The sequence below is a fragment of the Trichophyton rubrum genome, assembly GCF_000151425.1.
Source record: "Trichophyton rubrum CBS 118892 genomic scaffold supercont2.1, whole genome shotgun sequence".
Taxonomy (NCBI): Eukaryota; Fungi; Ascomycota; class Eurotiomycetes; order Onygenales; family Arthrodermataceae; genus Trichophyton; species Trichophyton rubrum.
The window spans coordinates 4,001,203-4,019,095 of NW_003456428.1; the positions used below are offsets into that span (position 1 = coordinate 4,001,203).

General features: G+C 49.8%; 7 protein-coding genes across 8 annotated transcripts; 2 read left to right on the plus strand and 5 right to left on the minus strand.

Annotated features, from left to right (window-relative positions):
• Positions 1-647: 647 nt before the first annotated feature.
• Positions 648-1,055, minus strand: TERG_01504 (uncharacterized protein; the record flags this gene model as incomplete). Its single annotated transcript, XM_003239471.1, has 1 exon — positions 648-1,055. One exon carries the CDS (start codon positions 1,053-1,055, stop codon positions 648-650), a length of 408 nt encoding a protein of 135 aa, XP_003239519.1.
• Positions 1,056-2,308: 1,253 nt separating this feature from the next.
• On the plus strand, positions 2,309-3,155 carry TERG_01505 (uncharacterized protein; the record flags this gene model as incomplete). The annotated part of the gene is made up of 2 exons (XM_003239472.1): positions 2,309-2,327; positions 2,395-3,155. The coding sequence occupies 2 exons, from the start codon at positions 2,309-2,311 to the stop codon at positions 3,153-3,155; spliced, it is 780 nt and encodes a 259-aa protein (XP_003239520.1).
• Positions 3,156-3,181: 26 nt separating this feature from the next.
• TERG_01506 (uncharacterized protein) lies at positions 3,182-5,239 on the minus strand. Its single transcript, XM_003239473.2, has 2 exons — positions 4,363-5,239; positions 3,182-4,286 (listed from the first exon to the last, which is right to left on the minus strand). The coding sequence occupies exons 1-2, from the start codon at positions 4,832-4,834 to the stop codon at positions 3,346-3,348; spliced, it is 1,413 nt and encodes a 470-aa protein (XP_003239521.1). The 5' UTR covers positions 4,835-5,239; the 3' UTR covers positions 3,182-3,345.
• Positions 5,240-8,296: 3,057 nt separating this feature from the next.
• On the plus strand, positions 8,297-9,972 carry TERG_01507 (uncharacterized protein). Of its 2 annotated transcripts, XM_003239474.2 has the most exons (4): positions 8,297-8,514; positions 8,589-8,790; positions 8,852-8,973; positions 9,036-9,972. In XM_003239474.2, exons 1-4 carry the CDS (start codon positions 8,431-8,433, stop codon positions 9,417-9,419), a joined length of 792 nt encoding a protein of 263 aa, XP_003239522.1. In that variant the 5' UTR covers positions 8,297-8,430; the 3' UTR covers positions 9,420-9,972. The 2 variants fall into 2 exon arrangements, with proteins under 2 accessions (XP_003239522.1, XP_047605445.1); XM_047749307.1 differs by having other exon boundaries at positions 8,297-8,790.
• Positions 9,862-10,505, minus strand: TERG_01508 (uncharacterized protein; the record flags this gene model as incomplete). The annotated part of the gene is made up of 3 exons (XM_003239475.1): positions 9,862-10,118; positions 10,183-10,275; positions 10,346-10,505. The coding sequence occupies 3 exons, from the start codon at positions 10,503-10,505 to the stop codon at positions 9,862-9,864; spliced, it is 510 nt and encodes a 169-aa protein (XP_003239523.1).
• Positions 10,506-11,385: 880 nt separating this feature from the next.
• TERG_01509 (uncharacterized protein) lies at positions 11,386-12,619 on the minus strand (the record flags this gene model as incomplete). The annotated part of the gene is made up of 2 exons (XM_003239476.1): positions 11,386-12,375; positions 12,458-12,619. The coding sequence occupies 2 exons, from the start codon at positions 12,617-12,619 to the stop codon at positions 11,386-11,388; spliced, it is 1,152 nt and encodes a 383-aa protein (XP_003239524.1).
• Positions 12,620-13,153: 534 nt separating this feature from the next.
• On the minus strand, positions 13,154-15,884 carry TERG_01510 (uncharacterized protein; the record flags this gene model as incomplete). The annotated part of the gene is made up of 13 exons (XM_003239477.2): positions 13,154-13,369; positions 13,445-13,658; positions 13,728-13,816; positions 13,906-14,407; positions 14,486-14,591; positions 14,671-14,712; positions 14,788-14,881; positions 14,951-15,128; positions 15,187-15,394; positions 15,461-15,474; positions 15,538-15,554; positions 15,624-15,651; positions 15,733-15,884. 13 exons carry the CDS (start codon positions 15,882-15,884, stop codon positions 13,154-13,156), a joined length of 1,860 nt encoding a protein of 619 aa, XP_003239525.2.
• Positions 15,885-17,893: the final 2,009 nt, after the last annotated feature.

Below are 17,893 nucleotides of genomic sequence, written 5' to 3' on the forward strand. Positions count from 1 at the left end.
TTACTCATTACTCCACGCCGTTGGGGGAGAGGGTGATATAAAACTATCGACAGAGAGAGACTTTTACTACCATAGCATTTGTCTAGTTACTAACTAGTTAACTGCTGCTGCTGCTCCCTACAGAGGATAGTTATCTTGTGATGCAAAGAAGCGAGTTGGTTACCATCCCACTAGTTAAACTACGCCTGGCTTCTGCTCGGCGTTCCCGGCATGGCAACCAAAGCGTCAGGCATGTGTGCGTACCGTCGTCGTTGCAAAGGTCTTTCTCGTAACGAATAATATGTTGGATTGTAACTAACTACCTAGCGTCTATAACATAGATGGTAGTCCGGCAGCTAACAAAATATCTCGAGAAATATCCAATATGCATCCCGGAAGAGGTAGTTATTGAAAACTAGGGGAGAGCAAGGCAAAAAAAGAATAGATGGTCCCAAGATTAACCAGCAGATGACGCTTCCAAATCCTTTCTAGGCAGATTTTCCAGCTGGTGAAGTGGCTGCGGGAGTGAGCTAAGTCCCAATCCCCTGCACTAGTTACTCGCACACGTCAGTAAGCAAAAAGAATAGAGCGAAGAATGACAAGCCGATAAAGCGCAATGCATACCCATAGTTAGCCAGGTCAGTAAGGTGTTCCGATTGGTGTTTGGATCAAGAATAGAAGATGTGGCTGGTCCTATTTTTGCCGTCGATGAGCAGAGTGGTGTATCTGACCTGGTATCGTTCCCTAAGCCTACAGTACCCTTCCCCGTCCACCATGCAGTACTGTACAGTCTCCAGCTTGTCCGCGGGGTGGATGAGGTTATCCGGAACTGTCTGGGCGGACCGCACCTTGGGCGCTTCAGACAGGCCGGCACGATCTTGGATCTTCTCAGGAGAGTTAAGCAATCCCCTCAGCAGTATGGGCTCCAGCCACGGCTGCTCAGGCTGTGGTCCTCTCCTTCTCGCCTCCTCCCACTGCTCCGGCTTGTATCGGTCCGGCTTCTCTGCCTTTAGTCGAGTGATTTCCCGTCTCCATTGCGCGCTGTTGACGGGGTATTCGACCGGATCCAGGTCCATGATAGGTATGTAGGTAGGTAGTTAAGGGATAGACTTGACGGGTGAGAGCTGTTTGAGAATTCGGCAACTTCTGTCAGTCTGTCTGGCCTAGCACAGGTGTATAGCGATAGTGAAAGCGCTGCTGTTCTTTTTGTCTGTGGTTTATTTAGAAGAATATAGCAAATAACTAATCAGCCAGCAAGCAGCAGAAGAGTGCGGACTGTCCCCTTGCTTTTAGTAGTTGTAAGTCTTTGAGTAAGTCAAAGATGACATCACTGACTAACTGGCTAAGTTAACTACCTATGAGGAGCTGTCAATCATGTGACTGCTCTGTCTCCACTGCCCTGTAGTTTGCTTTCTTCAAAAGAGGCAAACTATTTACATTTGTCTGGGTAGATGGTTTGTAGATGGTTTGCAGCCGGCTTTGCCTGATCTACTTGCCAATAAAGAACATAACTATCATCCTTTCAACCGGAGGCCTGCAGCCTCTTGGTTCCTAGCAAACACTCTACCCTCTATAGAACTATCTAGATTACCTGATTCCTTAGAAGCATTCATAGTTATTCCATTTGATTTGTCCACGGCTATTTACATAGAGTGAAAGCACATGTATGGAAGCTTTGATAACAGTCTGTGAGCATCCATTAGCTATCTACACAGTATGAAAACATTTGTATAGAAGCTTTGATAATGGCATGTGAATATCCGTGGCTATTCACATAGAGTGAAAACACATACATGCATAACACAACATTCTTTGTTCCTTCTCCTTACCCTGTCTCCTTGTACCGACCTGGATAAGTAGATAGCATATTTGAAGATATGATCCCAATAGATATAAGAAGTCACCTCTTACCTGGTCACTATAGCTTCCAACCACTTCTCTCTAAGTCACTACTTTGGAAACTTCACTGTCATCGACTTATTCCTCCATAGCACCGTATCCCAAGCCTGAATCTTCTTACCCTCTTCTTTTACTCTTCCCTTAAGTCTCGAAATATTTCCTTCACCCGCATCTATATCTTTCTTATTACGTGTCGAAAACATGGCCTCGTTTGGGGTCGAGATAGAACTCCTCATCAAGCCCAAAACCCCACATGCTAGGAGTAGCTGCCCAGCATGGCTATGCCGTGGGGAATATCCCAAGGATCAACCTGCTTGCATTACACTAAACACTTGTTGAGCAGTGCTTGTTTTGGAGGTTGCCAGTTGAGCTATACATCGAGGGCAGTGATTACAAGGAAAGATGGCAGGTGGCTGCCGATGCCTCAACCATGGCCATAAATGGTTTTTGTGAGTGCTTTGGTTACTTTCCTCTCTCTATCAAGACACCCTAAATTCTGACCGTGGGTATCATTAGTTGGTGTGGAAATAATCACCAGCATACTCTACACTGATAGACCGTGGGAGAATCAGTTAAACCTTTTCTGGTACACGTTGACGGACAGCTTCGAAGTCCGGGGTGACCCGTCCTGCGGAACCCACATACATTTCTCACCTGTAGGGGGGTTCACTTTAGCCCAACTAAAAAAGCTCACTGCATTCGTCACGATATTTCAGCCCGCTATCACGGCGTTGATACCATCCGGCAGGCGTGGCACGGATTGGTGCCACGCGAATGCTGAAGTTGCCGAAGGCCTCAGGGCCAAATATATGGCTGGGCGGCCAGTTCTCCTGGCCTGGATCGAAGGATTTTCCGACAAATCCGAATTGTGGGAGAACATTTCTCCCAACAAGACTGTGGCTTGGAACTTCCGAAACGCGCGCGAAGGTGGATGTGGCACAGTGGAATTCCGGCAGCCACCCGGTGTCGTAAGCAACGCGGCTACTAAAAGATGGGTGGCCATTGCGCTAGCCCTATTCGCCGCGGGGATCGAACCGTGGCTGGCGTACCCCGTTGCTGCTCCGACAGTGGAGGACTTGAAGATTGTTCTGGAGCATAGCGCCTCCCGGATAGGGGTATCACACCTGCTATCATTCGACGGGGAGAGCGAACAGACGATCCCGATTAATACGTTGAGTGCAGAGGAGAGAGAGTACATCACTCTCCTAAAGGCTCAGAAGCCAAGTATTTTCGCTGAAAATCTGGAGCGGCGTGGAGGACGCGGGTCCTCCCCATGATAAGCGGGCGTGGAAACTCAATGGCCGTTGAGAGCAGGAAATACTTTGAAAGAGGCAAAGTAGCCTATTTTATCCATTTAATAAAACACAAGGTCAAAAAAAAGGAGTTAGATGTTAGCGCTAGAGAATTTCATACCATTACTTTGCATGTAGAGAGTTAAATATACCTGAATATGCATACCTACCATATTTAAAGATAGTCTTCTTCACAAAAGTCGTCAAATATCCAGTGCTCTCTTGTCCTCACTCTCTCCTCTTCGGATTCAGCGGCGTCCAGAGCATCGGCCTTGAGCTTTACCTCACGCTGTTTCACTTCTTCATAAAACTCAAGGGGGACCCAGCCTTCGGTGCCTACTCCAATAGCTTCCCTACAAGCCTCTAACTGTTCATCGGCTTCTACCTGGGCTTTGTCCAGCTGGATACACGCAGCAGCCTCGTGCTCCGAAAAAATGAGTGGACAGGGTACTTCCGAACCGGAGCTGCTAGTAAGCTGTTGCCATTTCTCTGTTAATGAGATCAGGTCAGCTTTCAGAGTCACATTATCGCCGTCCCAGGGTTCACTGGCGTGGTAGAAAAGCTTGCGCCTTAAAGTATTCAGCCCGTTCATCAGAGCATTGAAGTGTTCTGGATTTATCTTGGCGGTTTCTCGAAGGTAGATGTAGTGCAGCTGGCGCTTGCGTAGGAGTTCTACTTCCGCAAACTGTTTCATTTCATCGAGCTGGTCAAAGTTGGTTGGCAGGGTGGGCAGCTGCATTGATTCCGATATCTCGTCGCCATAGTTCTGGAAGCTGTTTGGAATAGCGGAGTGAAGGAATAGTGGAAGTATGGCAGAGTGCTGCCAGTCAATCAAGCCGGTAATTTCAAGCTGGTCAGTGACGAATATATTGTTGGGTTGGAGATCTGGGTGCCGCATGACTGGGCGGGCCAGTGCCGGGTCATGGTGTGGTATTAGATGAGGTGCAATTTGCAGATACTGTCTCAAATTCACCAAGTGATCCAGGTGCGAACGGGGTTTGTAGTCGTATATCTCCCGCCGAAGACGCTGGAAAGGTAGGATAGGTTGTCCATACTTGGTCAGATATGAGATCTCCTTCTCAGCGCCCGCCGTCAGAGCAGCTAAACAATCCTTGTCTGGTAAATTTGTTAATGGCTGGCTATAGCTAAGCAGACTGCGGATAATGACAATTGTGATAACACTGGAACTTACATGGACCGCGCTCAACCGGCAATGCGAGTCGTTTGCCGAACCATAATCCGAGTGTAGTATCGGGCCCGATGCAAAAATTATTCTCGCCGGACAAATGGTCAGCGGTGGGAACGGTGATTCTGGCGGTTTCACCCTGAAGATCACCACAATGGTAAAGACTTCCACTCGCTGGAAACCGCAGAGCAAAGATTCGGGCCTCCAACTCCACAATTCTAGAAACAACGGTGATCCTCTGTCTTTCTGACAGGTCAAACCAGATATCTCCTAGGTTCCTACCGCGGATAAGTTCCATGAAGATGTACTCCGTGCCCGCCGGGTTGGTTGACACTGTCGAGTAACCATAGACTTTTGGAACGGGTATACCATGGGAGCGAAGAAAATCCATAGTGGCTACTTCACTGGCAACGAGGAGGTCTTTTGGTGCTGTCGACGGATAAGGGATGCGGGCAACCAACTGAAAGCCATCGCGCATGGTTACGAGGAAGGATCGGTTAAAGCCTCCTTCGCAAGTTTCTCGAATTTGGCAACATCTTCTGTTCGCTGGTGTATGGACGCTGCAGCGAGCCGTTTAAGCTCCGATATGTCGAAGCAGCGCCGTCTCTCGGAGTGTCTCAGGGCATCATTGTAGCTTGAAAGCAGGCAGATAATTAGTCTCTTACACTTGGTGACCAGAGGTAATGGAAGGCTATCTCAACAGACATCCATCTCCCCGACGTATAGTCGAATAAATCATGGGTCTCATCGGGTATGCTTCTAATCATCGAGCAGTGGATGAAAATCTTCGGCAGTAATGGTGGTGATACCGAAGCTTGAAATGGTGGGTAGGGAAACAATAGCGGTTTCCTGGGTATTCCGCGGGCCAGGGGCCGACAAAACTCCATAATTTTGAGCACAACGACGAGCCGTGAAATGTTGAGTGTTCCCGGTCTTGAAGGGCCTCAATTCAAGGGGACAGTTTATGATACAGCCAACCCAAGGATGGGCACCGGGGGCCGGCGATGTGTGTGGAGTACGCAGTATCCGGCACCCCAAGGCAGCAGACAAGGTATTACTCCGGTAAAGCGCTGCCCAGTGAGCAATGCCAAACGATCAAGGGGAGGTATATCTTTGCTACCAGTAACCACTGGATAGTGATGATGATGGTGGTGATGATGATTGCAGTCGAGTCTCTCCTAGGTCAGCCGGATCTGCAGCCGGGCTGTGATTGGCTGGACAGGCCGATCATCAAGGTTTCGGAGTATCTTTTGTCCACGAGGGTTTGGCGAGATTATGTAATTCGCATTACATAAGTAATTTGCCAAAAAAAAAAAAAAAAAAAACCAACACAAAAAACAAGTTTTCCCACCTGGAAAAAATAAAAAAAAAGAAAAAGAAAAGAAAAAAGAAAAGAAACCAACATCAAGTCCTCGGAGTCAACCTGCTGGAACCGCCGGAGAGAGCGAGGGAGAGAGCGAGGGAGAGAGAAGAGAGGGCGCGCCAAAACGACTGTTCGAAGAAAAGGAGGAAAAAAAAAGACGGGGGGAAGGGGGAGGGGCGCGTTGGGTCAGTTTAATTTCAACAGTCCACCAGCAATAACAAGAGAGTGGCGAACTCGACCCGCGCAACCGTCTCTGACCGACAAAACAAGGCTCATTAAAAAGCGATTTATTATTTTTATGATATATGGAGCCAGCAGCATGAGTGAGCGGGTTCGACGTCTGCACGCGCGCTTTTATTCCTTTTTTTTTGGATGGCTGTCAAGAGAGAGAGCTTCTAACTCGGTCTGGTAAGGAGCTCGCAGTCGTACATATGTAGAGGTAAATGCACGGAGGTGTGAGCGAGCTCCAACCGATCGGCCATGGAGAGGAAGCACGATCCGAACACGTCGGACGGACCAGACCAGACCAGACCAGACCGGGATAGGAACTGAGAGCGGGATAATAATATTATTGCTGGACGGAGTATGCTCTGTTAAAGCGCTGTATATGCGCAATGGTGGCACTGGTGCTGTTGTCGATGCAGCTTGCTTTTTCCCAACAAGGGAGAGAAAAAAAGAGATACGGAGTTTCCCTTCGTGGTTACCTGGGAGATGGCTATGACGATGTTATGGCAGCGATAAAATTGACAGCAAGGGGGGATGGACTTTGAGAATTGCCGTCATCCGAGAGCTTCACCGACGGAGATCTCCTGCGTCCCATCTTTTGGAAACCCCATCTTCTGGAACCCAGCAACGGCCGTTTCAAGTATATGATGATGATGGAAGAAAAGCGAGAGGCGAGGAAGGGGGGGGCCCGAGGGAGAAAAGGAAGAGCCTGGAGAAGTGGCTGGTGAGGACGTAACAAAACTCTGGTGTCGGGATGACTTCATCGCCTTCAGCCATCAGCCATCAGCCATCAGCCACCTGGTCCCTGTCCTGGCTAGTGATGGTGTTAGTGGGAAGCCCTGCTGTAAGTAAGTCCTTAAGCTTTGGTCTGGTGAGAAGTGAGAGTCAGTATGATGTGACCGTGGGCCATACCCTTGTCCATGCTCATGCCCATCATCAGCAAACAAACAGCAAAAAAAGAACAGCCAGAGCAGCCACTATTGGAGACAATAATAATGTTATGCCTGAGCGGAGCTTTTGTCGGCTAAAAGAAAAAAATAAAACAAATAAAAATGAAAATAAAAAAATAAGAGGCAGTGCTGGTCACTTCACGCCACCCAACTAAAACTCCACCAGCAGAGCAGCTGTTATTGTTGTTATTATTATTGCAGGGTCGGGGCTGGGGCAGTCAAGCTCTCTCTCACGCCTGCGCCTCTCGTCCATTCAATTGTCCCCCCCGGACTCGGTCTGCCGACAAGCCCTTCCCGTCTCCCACTGGCTTCACTCTCGCTCCAATCTCACTCCCGCCTGGCTCGCATCTCATCTGGGCTTCTGTTAACACTAATAATGACGATAAGATGAGTACGAGCCCGGCGATCGATCAACTGCCCGAGACGGCTAGCGTCAGCCGAGCAGATCTTGATTTGGCGCCGATCGCTAGTCCGAAAGAGGCTAGTCAGGGTTGCAAGCGGGCCTGCAGGGAAAAAAGGATGGAAGTTTGTACCCCGCAGTCCGAAAGTGGAAGTAGAGGAAGAGTAGAAGTAGAGAATAGGGAATAGGGTAGAGTAGAGTAGAGTAGAGTAGAGTAGAGAGTAGAGAGTAGAGTAGACAGAGTAGGAGTAGAAGTAGAAGTAGAAGTACCAGTTGTGTCGACCTGCTCTACCTCGTGCTGCGAGGACAGACGGTTGGCGATGTATGTAGGACGGTTGGCAACACAACCAGCGGCCGGACATCTCACAGGCCAGCTTGCGCTAGAAGAAGAAACAGAAGAAGAGAGGATGAGCTGGCCCTGCGCCCGCCGCTGATTCGACTGCTCTCTACTCCGTACTCCATACACTTACTTACTGCTGTGCTTCTGCCACCCGTCAAAGTCCTGGCTTTTTCCTGCCCCTTTTTTTTTTGCAAAGTCAAACAAGCTAAAAGCTCGCAAAGTTCAAGCCAAAAGCCAGCAAACCCGCAGGCAAGCAAGCCAGAGCCAGCGAATCAGAAGTTCGCCTGGCTCGACTTTCTCGACTTTCTCGACCTTAGGCTGAGCTTGTCCCGGTCCACGATGCAAGTCCGAGTGCGATCTCTCGATGCTCGATGACTTCACACTCCTCCTGCCGCTGCTCGTCTCCTTCTTCTTCTTCTTCTTCTTCCTTTTAGTCCCTTTTGCCCCGTTTTTTTTTTTTTTTCTTTTCTTTTCTTTTCTTCCCCTGCCCTTTTATTGCTTTTTTGCTTTTTCTTCCTATTTCCCATCCTCTCTGTTTTGCCTCTTCCGACCCTGCCTGCTGGCTGCTGGCCCTGCCCTCCCCTTTTCCCGCCCTGCCTTTATCTAGCTCTCCCTCTCCCGCCTTCGTCTCGTCCTTTTCTCTTCTCTCCTCTCTCTCTCTCTCTCTCTCTCTCTTTTCTCTTTCTCTTCTCTAGACAGGTTCAATTGATATCCCTTCATCGTCAACTCCTCTCTACAAAGAGTCGACTTGCCAATCAGCACTTACTACTGTCCTCACATATACCAACCAGTCAACATGAAGGCCTCTGTTATTGTCTCTGTCGCCCTCGGCGCTTCCATGGGCCTCGCCACCACCCTGGCTGAGCTCCCAAGCTGCTCTGTGCGTACCAATTGATCACCCAGTGAAGATAGTCACCCCAAGGCCAGTTAACTAACATGAGTATCCATTGATAGCAAAACTGTCTATCAAGCATGCTGGGCAAGGCTGGCGAGCTTGGATGCCCTCCTCATGACCCCGACTGTCTCTGCTCTAACGCTGACTTCCAGCACGGTCTGAGAGACTGCACCCACGAGGCCTGCCCTGGTGAGAAGGTTGAACAGGTTGTCCAGGCGGGCCTTCAGGCCTGCAGGGAAATGGGCGGTGCTCCAGGCAGCTGTACGTTTTCTCTCAATTTTCTGTTTCCGCTGCATGAAATGACTATACTAACACCTTACAGCCACTGGTGCTCCTACTACTGGCACCGGCTCTGGCACTACTACCGGAACTCCCACCTCTGGCTCTGGCTCCGAGACCACCGCTCCCTCCACCAGCGGCTCTGGCTCTGCCCCTGCCCCAACCGTAAGTTCTACCTTATATATATATGTGTGTATACTGTTGAATCTATGCTAACGTGAAAACAGTCCGGTGGCCACTCTACCCCTTACTCTACCATCCCTGCTGGTCCAACCGTCATCACCTCCGGCACCCATGTCGTCACCACCAGCCGCCCTCCCACCACCCTCTACACCGAGGTCTCTGGCTCCCAGACCGGCTCCGAGTCTAGCTCCCCCACTGGCACTGGCTCCGAGTCCACCTCTGCCCCCGAGACTACCTCTCCATCCTCCACCGAGGGCGGTTCCAGCCCATCCTCCACCGAGGGCAGCGGCAACGGCGGCAGCGGCGGCAGCGAGACCTCTGGCTCTGGCAACGGCCCATCCCAGACTCCCTCCCAGGGTATCGCTCCCAAGGCCACCGGTCTCGGTGTTGCTGGTGCCATCGGTCTCGTTGCCCTCCTCGCCTTGTAAATTCCTCTCATGCTAGTCTGGAGTTTACTTTGAGCCGCTTGGTTTTTTTTTTTTTTTTTCTTTTTTCCTTTCTTAGTCACGAGTCACTGAATTGATGGACCAGGTAAATCACGGATATATTCTAGCAGTGTGTGTAATGTTGTATTAACTCTCGCATATATGTAATAAACGCTGCGAAAAGCTCATGATAATAATATTAATGCCAACAGTTCAGGTCAAGAAAGTCGTTCTCATCTTCGTTCTTATACTCTGAGTTGACTAGTGATGAAGTTCAAATTGTCTCTCTGGGATTACCACGACAAACTAGTTATACGCAGGTACTCCAACGATAGAGCTGGTTACGGATATGAATATGTAATTCCAACGATAGAGCTGGTTATGGATAGGAATATGTAATTCCAACGATAAAGCTGGTTGGATAAAGATATTTAATGTAGACTACTTAATCCTCCCCCAGACTCTCGCGCACACACTGCCGGACACGCTTCTTGAACTCCTTGGGATCTTCCCGCCAGAGTCTGGCTGCCTCCACGTTTGCCGGTGACTCGTCGTTCGGGCTCGACAGCATGCTAATCACGCTCAGCAGTATCGTCTCCGGCGTCTGCACGGGCGACCAGCGCTCGGCCGCCGACTCGTACCCGTACTTGTCTTCCTCCGGCGGGTGCAGAATCGATATACATACCTCGCCGTTGGGATATACTAGTCATCGTTAGACAGTACAAACAAACAAATGGAATAAGATGAATAGATAAAGGTCACTCACTATTGGGATGGAACATCGGTGTCTCAAACTTCATCTTCGGCGGCAGATGCGGGTATTCAGGCGGAAAGGTCAGCTTTGCGCGGAAGAAACCTCCTGTTTGTCTCAAGTCAGATCCCTAGTTCTAACGTATGTGCTGCGGTAAAGTGGCTAGATGGTTGATTACCCCCGTAGAACTTGCAGTCGTCCGATATCATCAGCATCACCTCCCACTCAAACACGTTGTTGTCGTCCGCCAGCCCACAGCTGATCCCCGGAATGTCCTTGTCCGTCTGCATCTGCTTGAGCTGGCGGCTCAGCAAGCCTCCTGCCGCCGACGCCGCCATCCTCGCTCTGCTTTTTCGTCTCCGCTCTGGCTTTCTTCACCTGGTATCCTTTTTTTTTTTTTCCCCGGGTGTTCTCTTCCTATCCGGCTGGTTTTCGCTCGCTGGCAACCGAAAAAAACAATGGCAAGCTTCCAAGGTGCTTTGGTGTTCTGTTGGTTCTGTGGCGCGCTGTGGCGGGGGGATTTCCCTCGTTTGGTTCACGCCTGTGTAGGCTCGATGTATATAGACTGGATGTAGATCGCTGGTTGACTTGAAGACGAGGATCACCGGGTTGCTCGAGAGGGAACAGAACAGGCTGAGGTGGGGGAACAGAACTGTTTTGCAGGTTTGGCTGTAAGTAATGCTGTCTGCGACGGGTGTGGGGTGTGTAGTTTGGCGGGTAACTCGAAAGTAGTAGATTTGAACTAGTTAGTCAGTCCCGTTTCTGCTCACTAACTCGTAAACTCACGAGTGGGAAAGCCACAGAGCGCCGTCGGAGCAGTGACCGCCTGCACGTATGCAACTACCCCGTAGAGGCCTGCTTTTTCGACACTGGATGCACATAACTGCAGAAGGCCGATGTACATAACCGGCAGAGTACGGGGTACAGCTAGTTATTGGCACCGATTATCCATGGTCAAAGCGATGATCTACTTAATTATAAATGACTATTACATTGGCTGAGATACACATGTGTGTCTGTAGCATAAACGAGCGGGAAGGGAGTGTGGTACAGAGAGTGATACAAAAGTAGTACAAAAAGGTATAGGATGGGATATATAGCTCTTTCCATCCGGCTGAGGAGCAGCTGGTAGTTGGTACTCCATTGCAGCTGCCTGCAGTCAATGTCAACCTGGCTTGTCGCTGGGTATCTATCTTCCTGGGATATCAAGATACCACTTCAGACTGCGGCATGGCCCATGGAAGCAATGAAGGCCTTGGGGCCGTTAGGTGCGAGCAGGGCGAACCCGACGCCGCCAACGATACCATAAGCCAGACATGCAGCCGCGATCAGGCCAGAAGCCTTGACTAGATTCATGAGCAGGCGTCGGCAGGAGGCCCAGCTGAAGGTCTTCCAAGCATCGAGAATGCCAACGAGGCCGGTACCATCAGCGTCCACAGAAGTCACTTTGCCGTTAAAGGTTCGGTCGAAGGGGACAATGGCCTCGTCGTCCGCGGGCAACAGAGAGGCTGCAACCCGGACCATCATCACAGAAGCAGGGAGGTCAAGGACCAGGCCCAAGATCAGTGACAGAATCACGGCGCCGCCGGCATGCGCAAGGTAGATGGGACGGGGCTCAGCTAGAGAGTACATGCCACGGCCATCGTAACGGAAACCGCCGAACATCACTCCAATGGCAACTGGAACGTGGAAGCTCAGCTGCGAGGCTACGGTCGAGATGAAAACTGCCGGTGCGATCTTGATCCAGTTTTTACGGATTGATGGGAAGCGTTGACACCAGGACTTGGAGCTGGGTGCAGCGATAACGGCGTGGATCCAGGCGAGAACCATGGTCGAAACCGCAACATCTGCAATCACTGGAGCAACAGCCCCCATGAAGCCAATCAAGCCTGTCAAGACACCGCGGGCAAGATTCAGGACCGCATAGTAAGTAAACCCACGGAATTGGGCCCGGGGGCCACCTCGAATACGCAGATGTTTGGTCGTCGAGCGGAGCCCGCTGGTGATGGGTTTGTAGGCCGTGGGAAGTGCCTCGATTTCAGGCTGACCAAGGGGCTGCTGCTGCTGCTGCTTCTTATCGATAGTGGCGCCTTTTGGACCGTCTTCGACCACGTCGCTGTAACTGGGCAGAGACGACGCAGCCGCCGCCGGGTTGGGATCCTCGATGATCGTCAGCGTAGTCACAACACGGCCATATGTATAGTCGATCTAGCAACCGTTAGCATGCGCTGAAACAAAGGACAGTGTTTTTTTTTTTTTTTTTTTTTTTTTTTTTTTTCTGGGCGCCTACAGCGATGATTCCCACGATGAAGATCAGAGTGAGAATGGTAAAGGCGGCAAAAGGCAGGGAGAAGACCACACGTTTGACATCCTCCCGCTTAGCCAGATGCTGAGGGGCAGTCTCCAGTCCTCGACGGACGAGTGCCCCGATGAGGTGTGAGGAAGAGATCATGGCAGCCTCGAGTGGTGGATGGTTGGTTACAAAACAAGGATCGCTTGGTCTTGATACACAGGAGAGACACAGTTGGGTAGAGACACGAAGGAAAGGAGGAAAGAAAAGAAGTGAACGAGAGACAGAGACGCTATACAGATATGAATAACCGGCGAGGATGCTGAGGGTGTTGAACGACGTTGAAGTTGTTGGTTTCGTCCTTCGTCGTCGAGATGGAGTCACTCCCAAAAGCGCCCAGGCAGCAGCGTGTCACGTGTCCAGTCAGCTCACTAACGGAAACGGCCGCAAGGTGATGAGACATTATCATTCAACCCCCTTATTTTACTACCTCGCGAGCAAGAATCTCACGCTGAATCAGCCCGTCGATGTTGGGGGCGGCCGTTGACCAATCCCAGTGTCAAGAATGGAATGTATTAGTTGATTATACACCAGGAAGGGGTTATACAGTAGTAGTAAGTGGTTATTATAGCCATATAAACCTGTTCAACGCTGCAAACAAAGGGGCTCCGAAAACTCCAAGATGCCTATCCTAACTCACTTTGTCCATGCCCAAACCCATGCAAAGAATGTTACCCAGTTCTTTCTAGTTGGTCCGTGATCGGGGAATATTAACCTTCCCTTCCTGTGGGTTCCGCTCGTCGTTTGGACGCAGTTCCGCAGGTCGTTGGAGCACTCGGCACCCCAGGATGAGAAATGGAGCCCGTGTCTTCGTATCTTATAGCCCACAAACAGCAGAATGAAGACGGGCAGCTATTTGATATAGACCCCCTATTGCATCAGCCTTTGATCTGCATGCATCTGGATGCGTTGGGCGGTTTGACTTACGCTGATATATGAAACAATAAAAGCCCGGGTATCGAACGGATCGCTGAGGAATGCCGGTATCCCGTTGAAGACGAGTAATATAAAACATGACACCATGCCATAGCAGGCCTTCAGCCACTGCCCGTGCGATTTATAAGGATATCGTGGATTCTGCCGATCATACACGCCATTTTGCGACTCGGCAGTATTGCCGAGTGAATTGGCCTCCTGAAGACTATTTCGTGCAAGTTGAGTCAGCTCCAAGATCAAGGAAGCGTTGGGGCCCTCGCATCATGACACCTACGTTTGGTAAAAGCGCAAGTATGTCGCACATATGATCCCGTAAACAATTAGGAACGATACTGTGCAGTTGGACGAAAGCTCACGTAGCCGCTACAGCTCACAATGTTAGCCAGACTCAATTTGGCAGAACTTAAATTGGGAGGACAAGAGATTCCTCAAAATAGAATAGGCACACGTACATCGCCTGGACCTTTTCCGGGCCCCAGATATCCCAAAGCCAATATGGCCACGGTCGCCAGCACAGCTCTCGTTGGTACTCCAGCATGACATTGCTGCAGCCGCTTGGTTATAAACTCGGGTCCCGTTTGGTCTCTGAGAGCCAAGGTGTGCATTACCCGTGACGCAACATACACAGAGTTTACGGCACAGGTGAACGAGGAAAACAGATACATTCCGTTGAAAAACTCTCCTGCTGCCGGAAGGCCTGCTTCAACAACTGCAATCACAAACGGTGACTCGGTGGCCAGTGATACCGCTTCTCCATTGAGGAAAGGGTGATCGTATGGGACGAGGAAAGAACACGTTAGCATCGCCAGTACGTATAAAATGACGATTCGGAGTGTTATCTTTCTGGCCGCCATCTTCATGCACTCCGAATCAGCAAGAGATTTACTCTCGGCTGCCGTAGCTGCAAATATATCCACAGCCACATACGAGTATATGACATTCACGGATGCATTCCTATAACCAAGGGCAGACAATAGCCATAGTTAGCGGCCTGGAGCAAATCAAATGGTATGAGCGAATTACGGTACACACCAAACTCCGAGAAACCTTCCCAGCCCTCCGTCTATTACCCGAACAGAGCCATCTTTATTTTTGATATGGTATTCGGGGTTGAAGAAAGAGTATGGGGAGTCCCAGTCTTTCAATCCGTCGCTGTTAGTCATAATACACCTTCAAGTTATCAAGTTCTGATGTGAGAGCAACCGGAGTGAACCTACACTTTGTTCCGAGTGGCTTCTGATAGTACGCAGATTTCCTTGCTGTTAACCTCCGCATTAGTTGGAGTCCAGGGATGCAAAAACTGAATGGTATAGAAGTGAGGAGGTTTAACGTACGATTCATCGCACTGAGAATGACCATCATTACAATGAGAAGTATGATGAATATCATTTTGGCACTCCCAACGACGTACTCGAGCATGCCGAAATACTAACCCATTCAAACTAAGTGTTAGCCAGTGAAAAAAAATACTCTTTTCTTGCCATATATTTAGCCCACCTTGACTGGAAATAGGTTTATCAATGCAATGAGAACGATGAAAACGGTGATCCACACTGCGGTATCAACCCTCTCCCCTACTTCCCAAGTGACATCTGTCTTTCCATCCACATAACTATATCGGGCTGTTTCTGCAGCACCCACCATATTGTGGGTAGCTACCACTGCATAGGCGAACCTAGGGTTTGATGTCAGAAACGGGAGCTCACCAGCAGTATCCAGAGTATGCAACTGACCAATATGTCCAGCCGACCGCAAAACCCACTCCGCGATCTAGGAATCTTCGTGGGAATTCCATCACTGGGGCATTGACTGGCATTAAGGCGGTCATTTCTCCCAGACATGATATTACAGCGCCGACCACCGTCCCCATGAGTAAGTATGCGACAACAGCGCCGCCTGGCCCGCCAAGGGCGAGAATCATACCGCTTCCCAGGAATAATCCTACAGGACGTCGAGTTAGGAATACGATCCAAAATTCCATTCCAATCCAGCATATCTCTCACTCACCATTTCCAATGGTGCTGAAACGGGTTCGGTCGAGGTTAGCGTGTGCGACGTATTGTAGGGTTCAAAGATTAGCATACCCGGAGAAGGCGATCATCTGTCAACAGTTAGCCATGTTGTCAATTCAATATATACACATGTAGACTGGGACTACGGTTGATCTCACGTTAATTTGAACCTCAGGTAACACCCTCCTAGTTGTCGAGTTAATATAGAGTCCGAACATGCAATGAACTCATTATAACTATCCAAGAGTATCAATTACGACGACTGACCATAGGCTCTTCCCCCGAGTCTCGAATACTTCCTCCGCGTATACCGGCTCCGCTAGAAGTAGGCCACATTCTGGATGCGAGTCTCGCCGCGTTATGGGTCCTTGGACTATGGTCGTGTTGGAATCTTTAATACTCGACGCAGAGTTCTCCATGATAGTTGTATCGTCCATGCATGGTGCTCAGGGAATGTGGGGGCCTGAGCAGCAAAATGATGATGAGGAGTTTTATATATGAGGGGATAAATGTGTAGGATAGTTCTGATATTCTATATCGTCAGCTCTGGATATGCCCAGATGATATACAAGGAGCGACGGCACATTCCCTGCCACGATTATCGACGGGGGTATGTTTGGAAATAACCGCAGTAGTAGCCCTTTTAAGAATATTAGAGTAATAGGGTGAGAGGATGAAAACAGATGTGTACAGTGACTGGAGAACATCTTTGCCCGTCGATGAGGCTGAAGCCAGGGTATTTATATTTTTCCGCATGGGGACCGATGAATGCGCGGAGATCTTCCAACTGCATTGACCTCGCCCCTTGGACGGGTTACACGGCCCAGAGACAATCATTTCTTGGGCTATCTCTTGAAGAAGAGGGATGCGCAATCGCGTAATTCACAAATGTGGTTGGTTGTCTAGACCCCCTCGTGAGAGCTCCAGAGAGGCAGTTGATACACAGACTAGGCGAAGCATTCAGCCAGGAAGCTGCTGGATCTTCTTTGAGAGAGAAACATCTGCGTACGGAGTAGGCTGATTTTGATTACACGCAATGTAACTCCCATGCTGGGCAATATATGTATCCCTGTCACCACCATGTCTGGATGGGAGAAATTGTAGCAGGCATGCATATAACCCCTACACCCCCTTCGGTAAGGAAACCTATCCAAGCTACAACGCGGCCGCCCTCGACACAGGAATGAATTCACGGTTACAGACAAATCTGGATGCCCCGATTTTGGAGGCAGACCCCTCGATCGAACTCAGTGGATGAATACATCCCTAAACACCACATATGCTGGAGGCCATCATGCACGCCTGTATCAAGAACGATCGAAGGGCCTTGGCCTTGTGTGAAAGAATGGCTGGCTGCCTAGACTGTGACTTGGGAGGGCGAACTTTGTTGTTCAGAGGGAAAATGTTAAAAAATGCTGGGGGCAGACAGCAAGGCAATATGTGATTGGATAGGGGTCCCATGTTTCCATTGACCCGGGGAGAGGTCCCAGATGAGCGGCTGAGGAAGCCCTGCCGCGTCTGCCACGGCATGGGAACATGGAGCTGTGATGTGTTCTGGAAATGTCCCTGACTTATGGAGTATTCCGTACAAACTCCTTGCTAGTCGTAGAAAAGCGAGCGTGGCACTCCGTACGGAGGAAGGGATGGAGGCCGAAGCCACACTTTGTTCTCCCATCAGCGTTCGTTTGTCTGTGCCAGGCCACACAGCTCTTGGGATCGCCTCTGGCGCCTTGTCTCCTCGTATCTGTAGATCAGCACAGAAAAGGCAAAAAAAACTGGCATGTTCTCGTTTGTTTTTGTAGTTGCTTCGCTGAGATCCATGCTCGAAATATCAGCTCTGCAGCTGCCAAGGGAAGATCACGTGTTTGACGGCCTATTGTTGTTCCATTCCGGTAATATGAAGTCACGTGAATGTTTACTTAATAATGTATTATGTAATTTCAACAGCCAAAAATATCTCAGCGCCAACGTCATATCATCAACAGTTGTCTTCTTATGCCGGATTGCGTCGCGATGATGCTGCGTCTTGTATTAACGTTGTACGGCGTATGGGCTGGATGGTCAAGTTAGGGCTATCCTCGATGTTCCACGTTTGCTGTGCAACCTCGTGACGCCTTGTATCTTGCAGGGTGAAGTGAATCAATCCACAGCTTCAAGCGACATAACCGCTTTGTTTACTCCACGAGAAGCGACTCTCAACAGTATACGGAGTACGGATTATGGAGAACACGTTTAACCCATGGACTCCATACTTTGTACCGGCGAATCCGTACTTCGTTATGGGGTTACTACAGAGTACGGAGTACTTTCACACGACTATCACCAGCATCTTAAATACTTCGCACTTTGTTCCCAGGTCGCTGCGAACTAACTTATCGCATCGCATACTCCGTATCGAGCGCTCTTCCGTCGTTGCATCGACTCATTC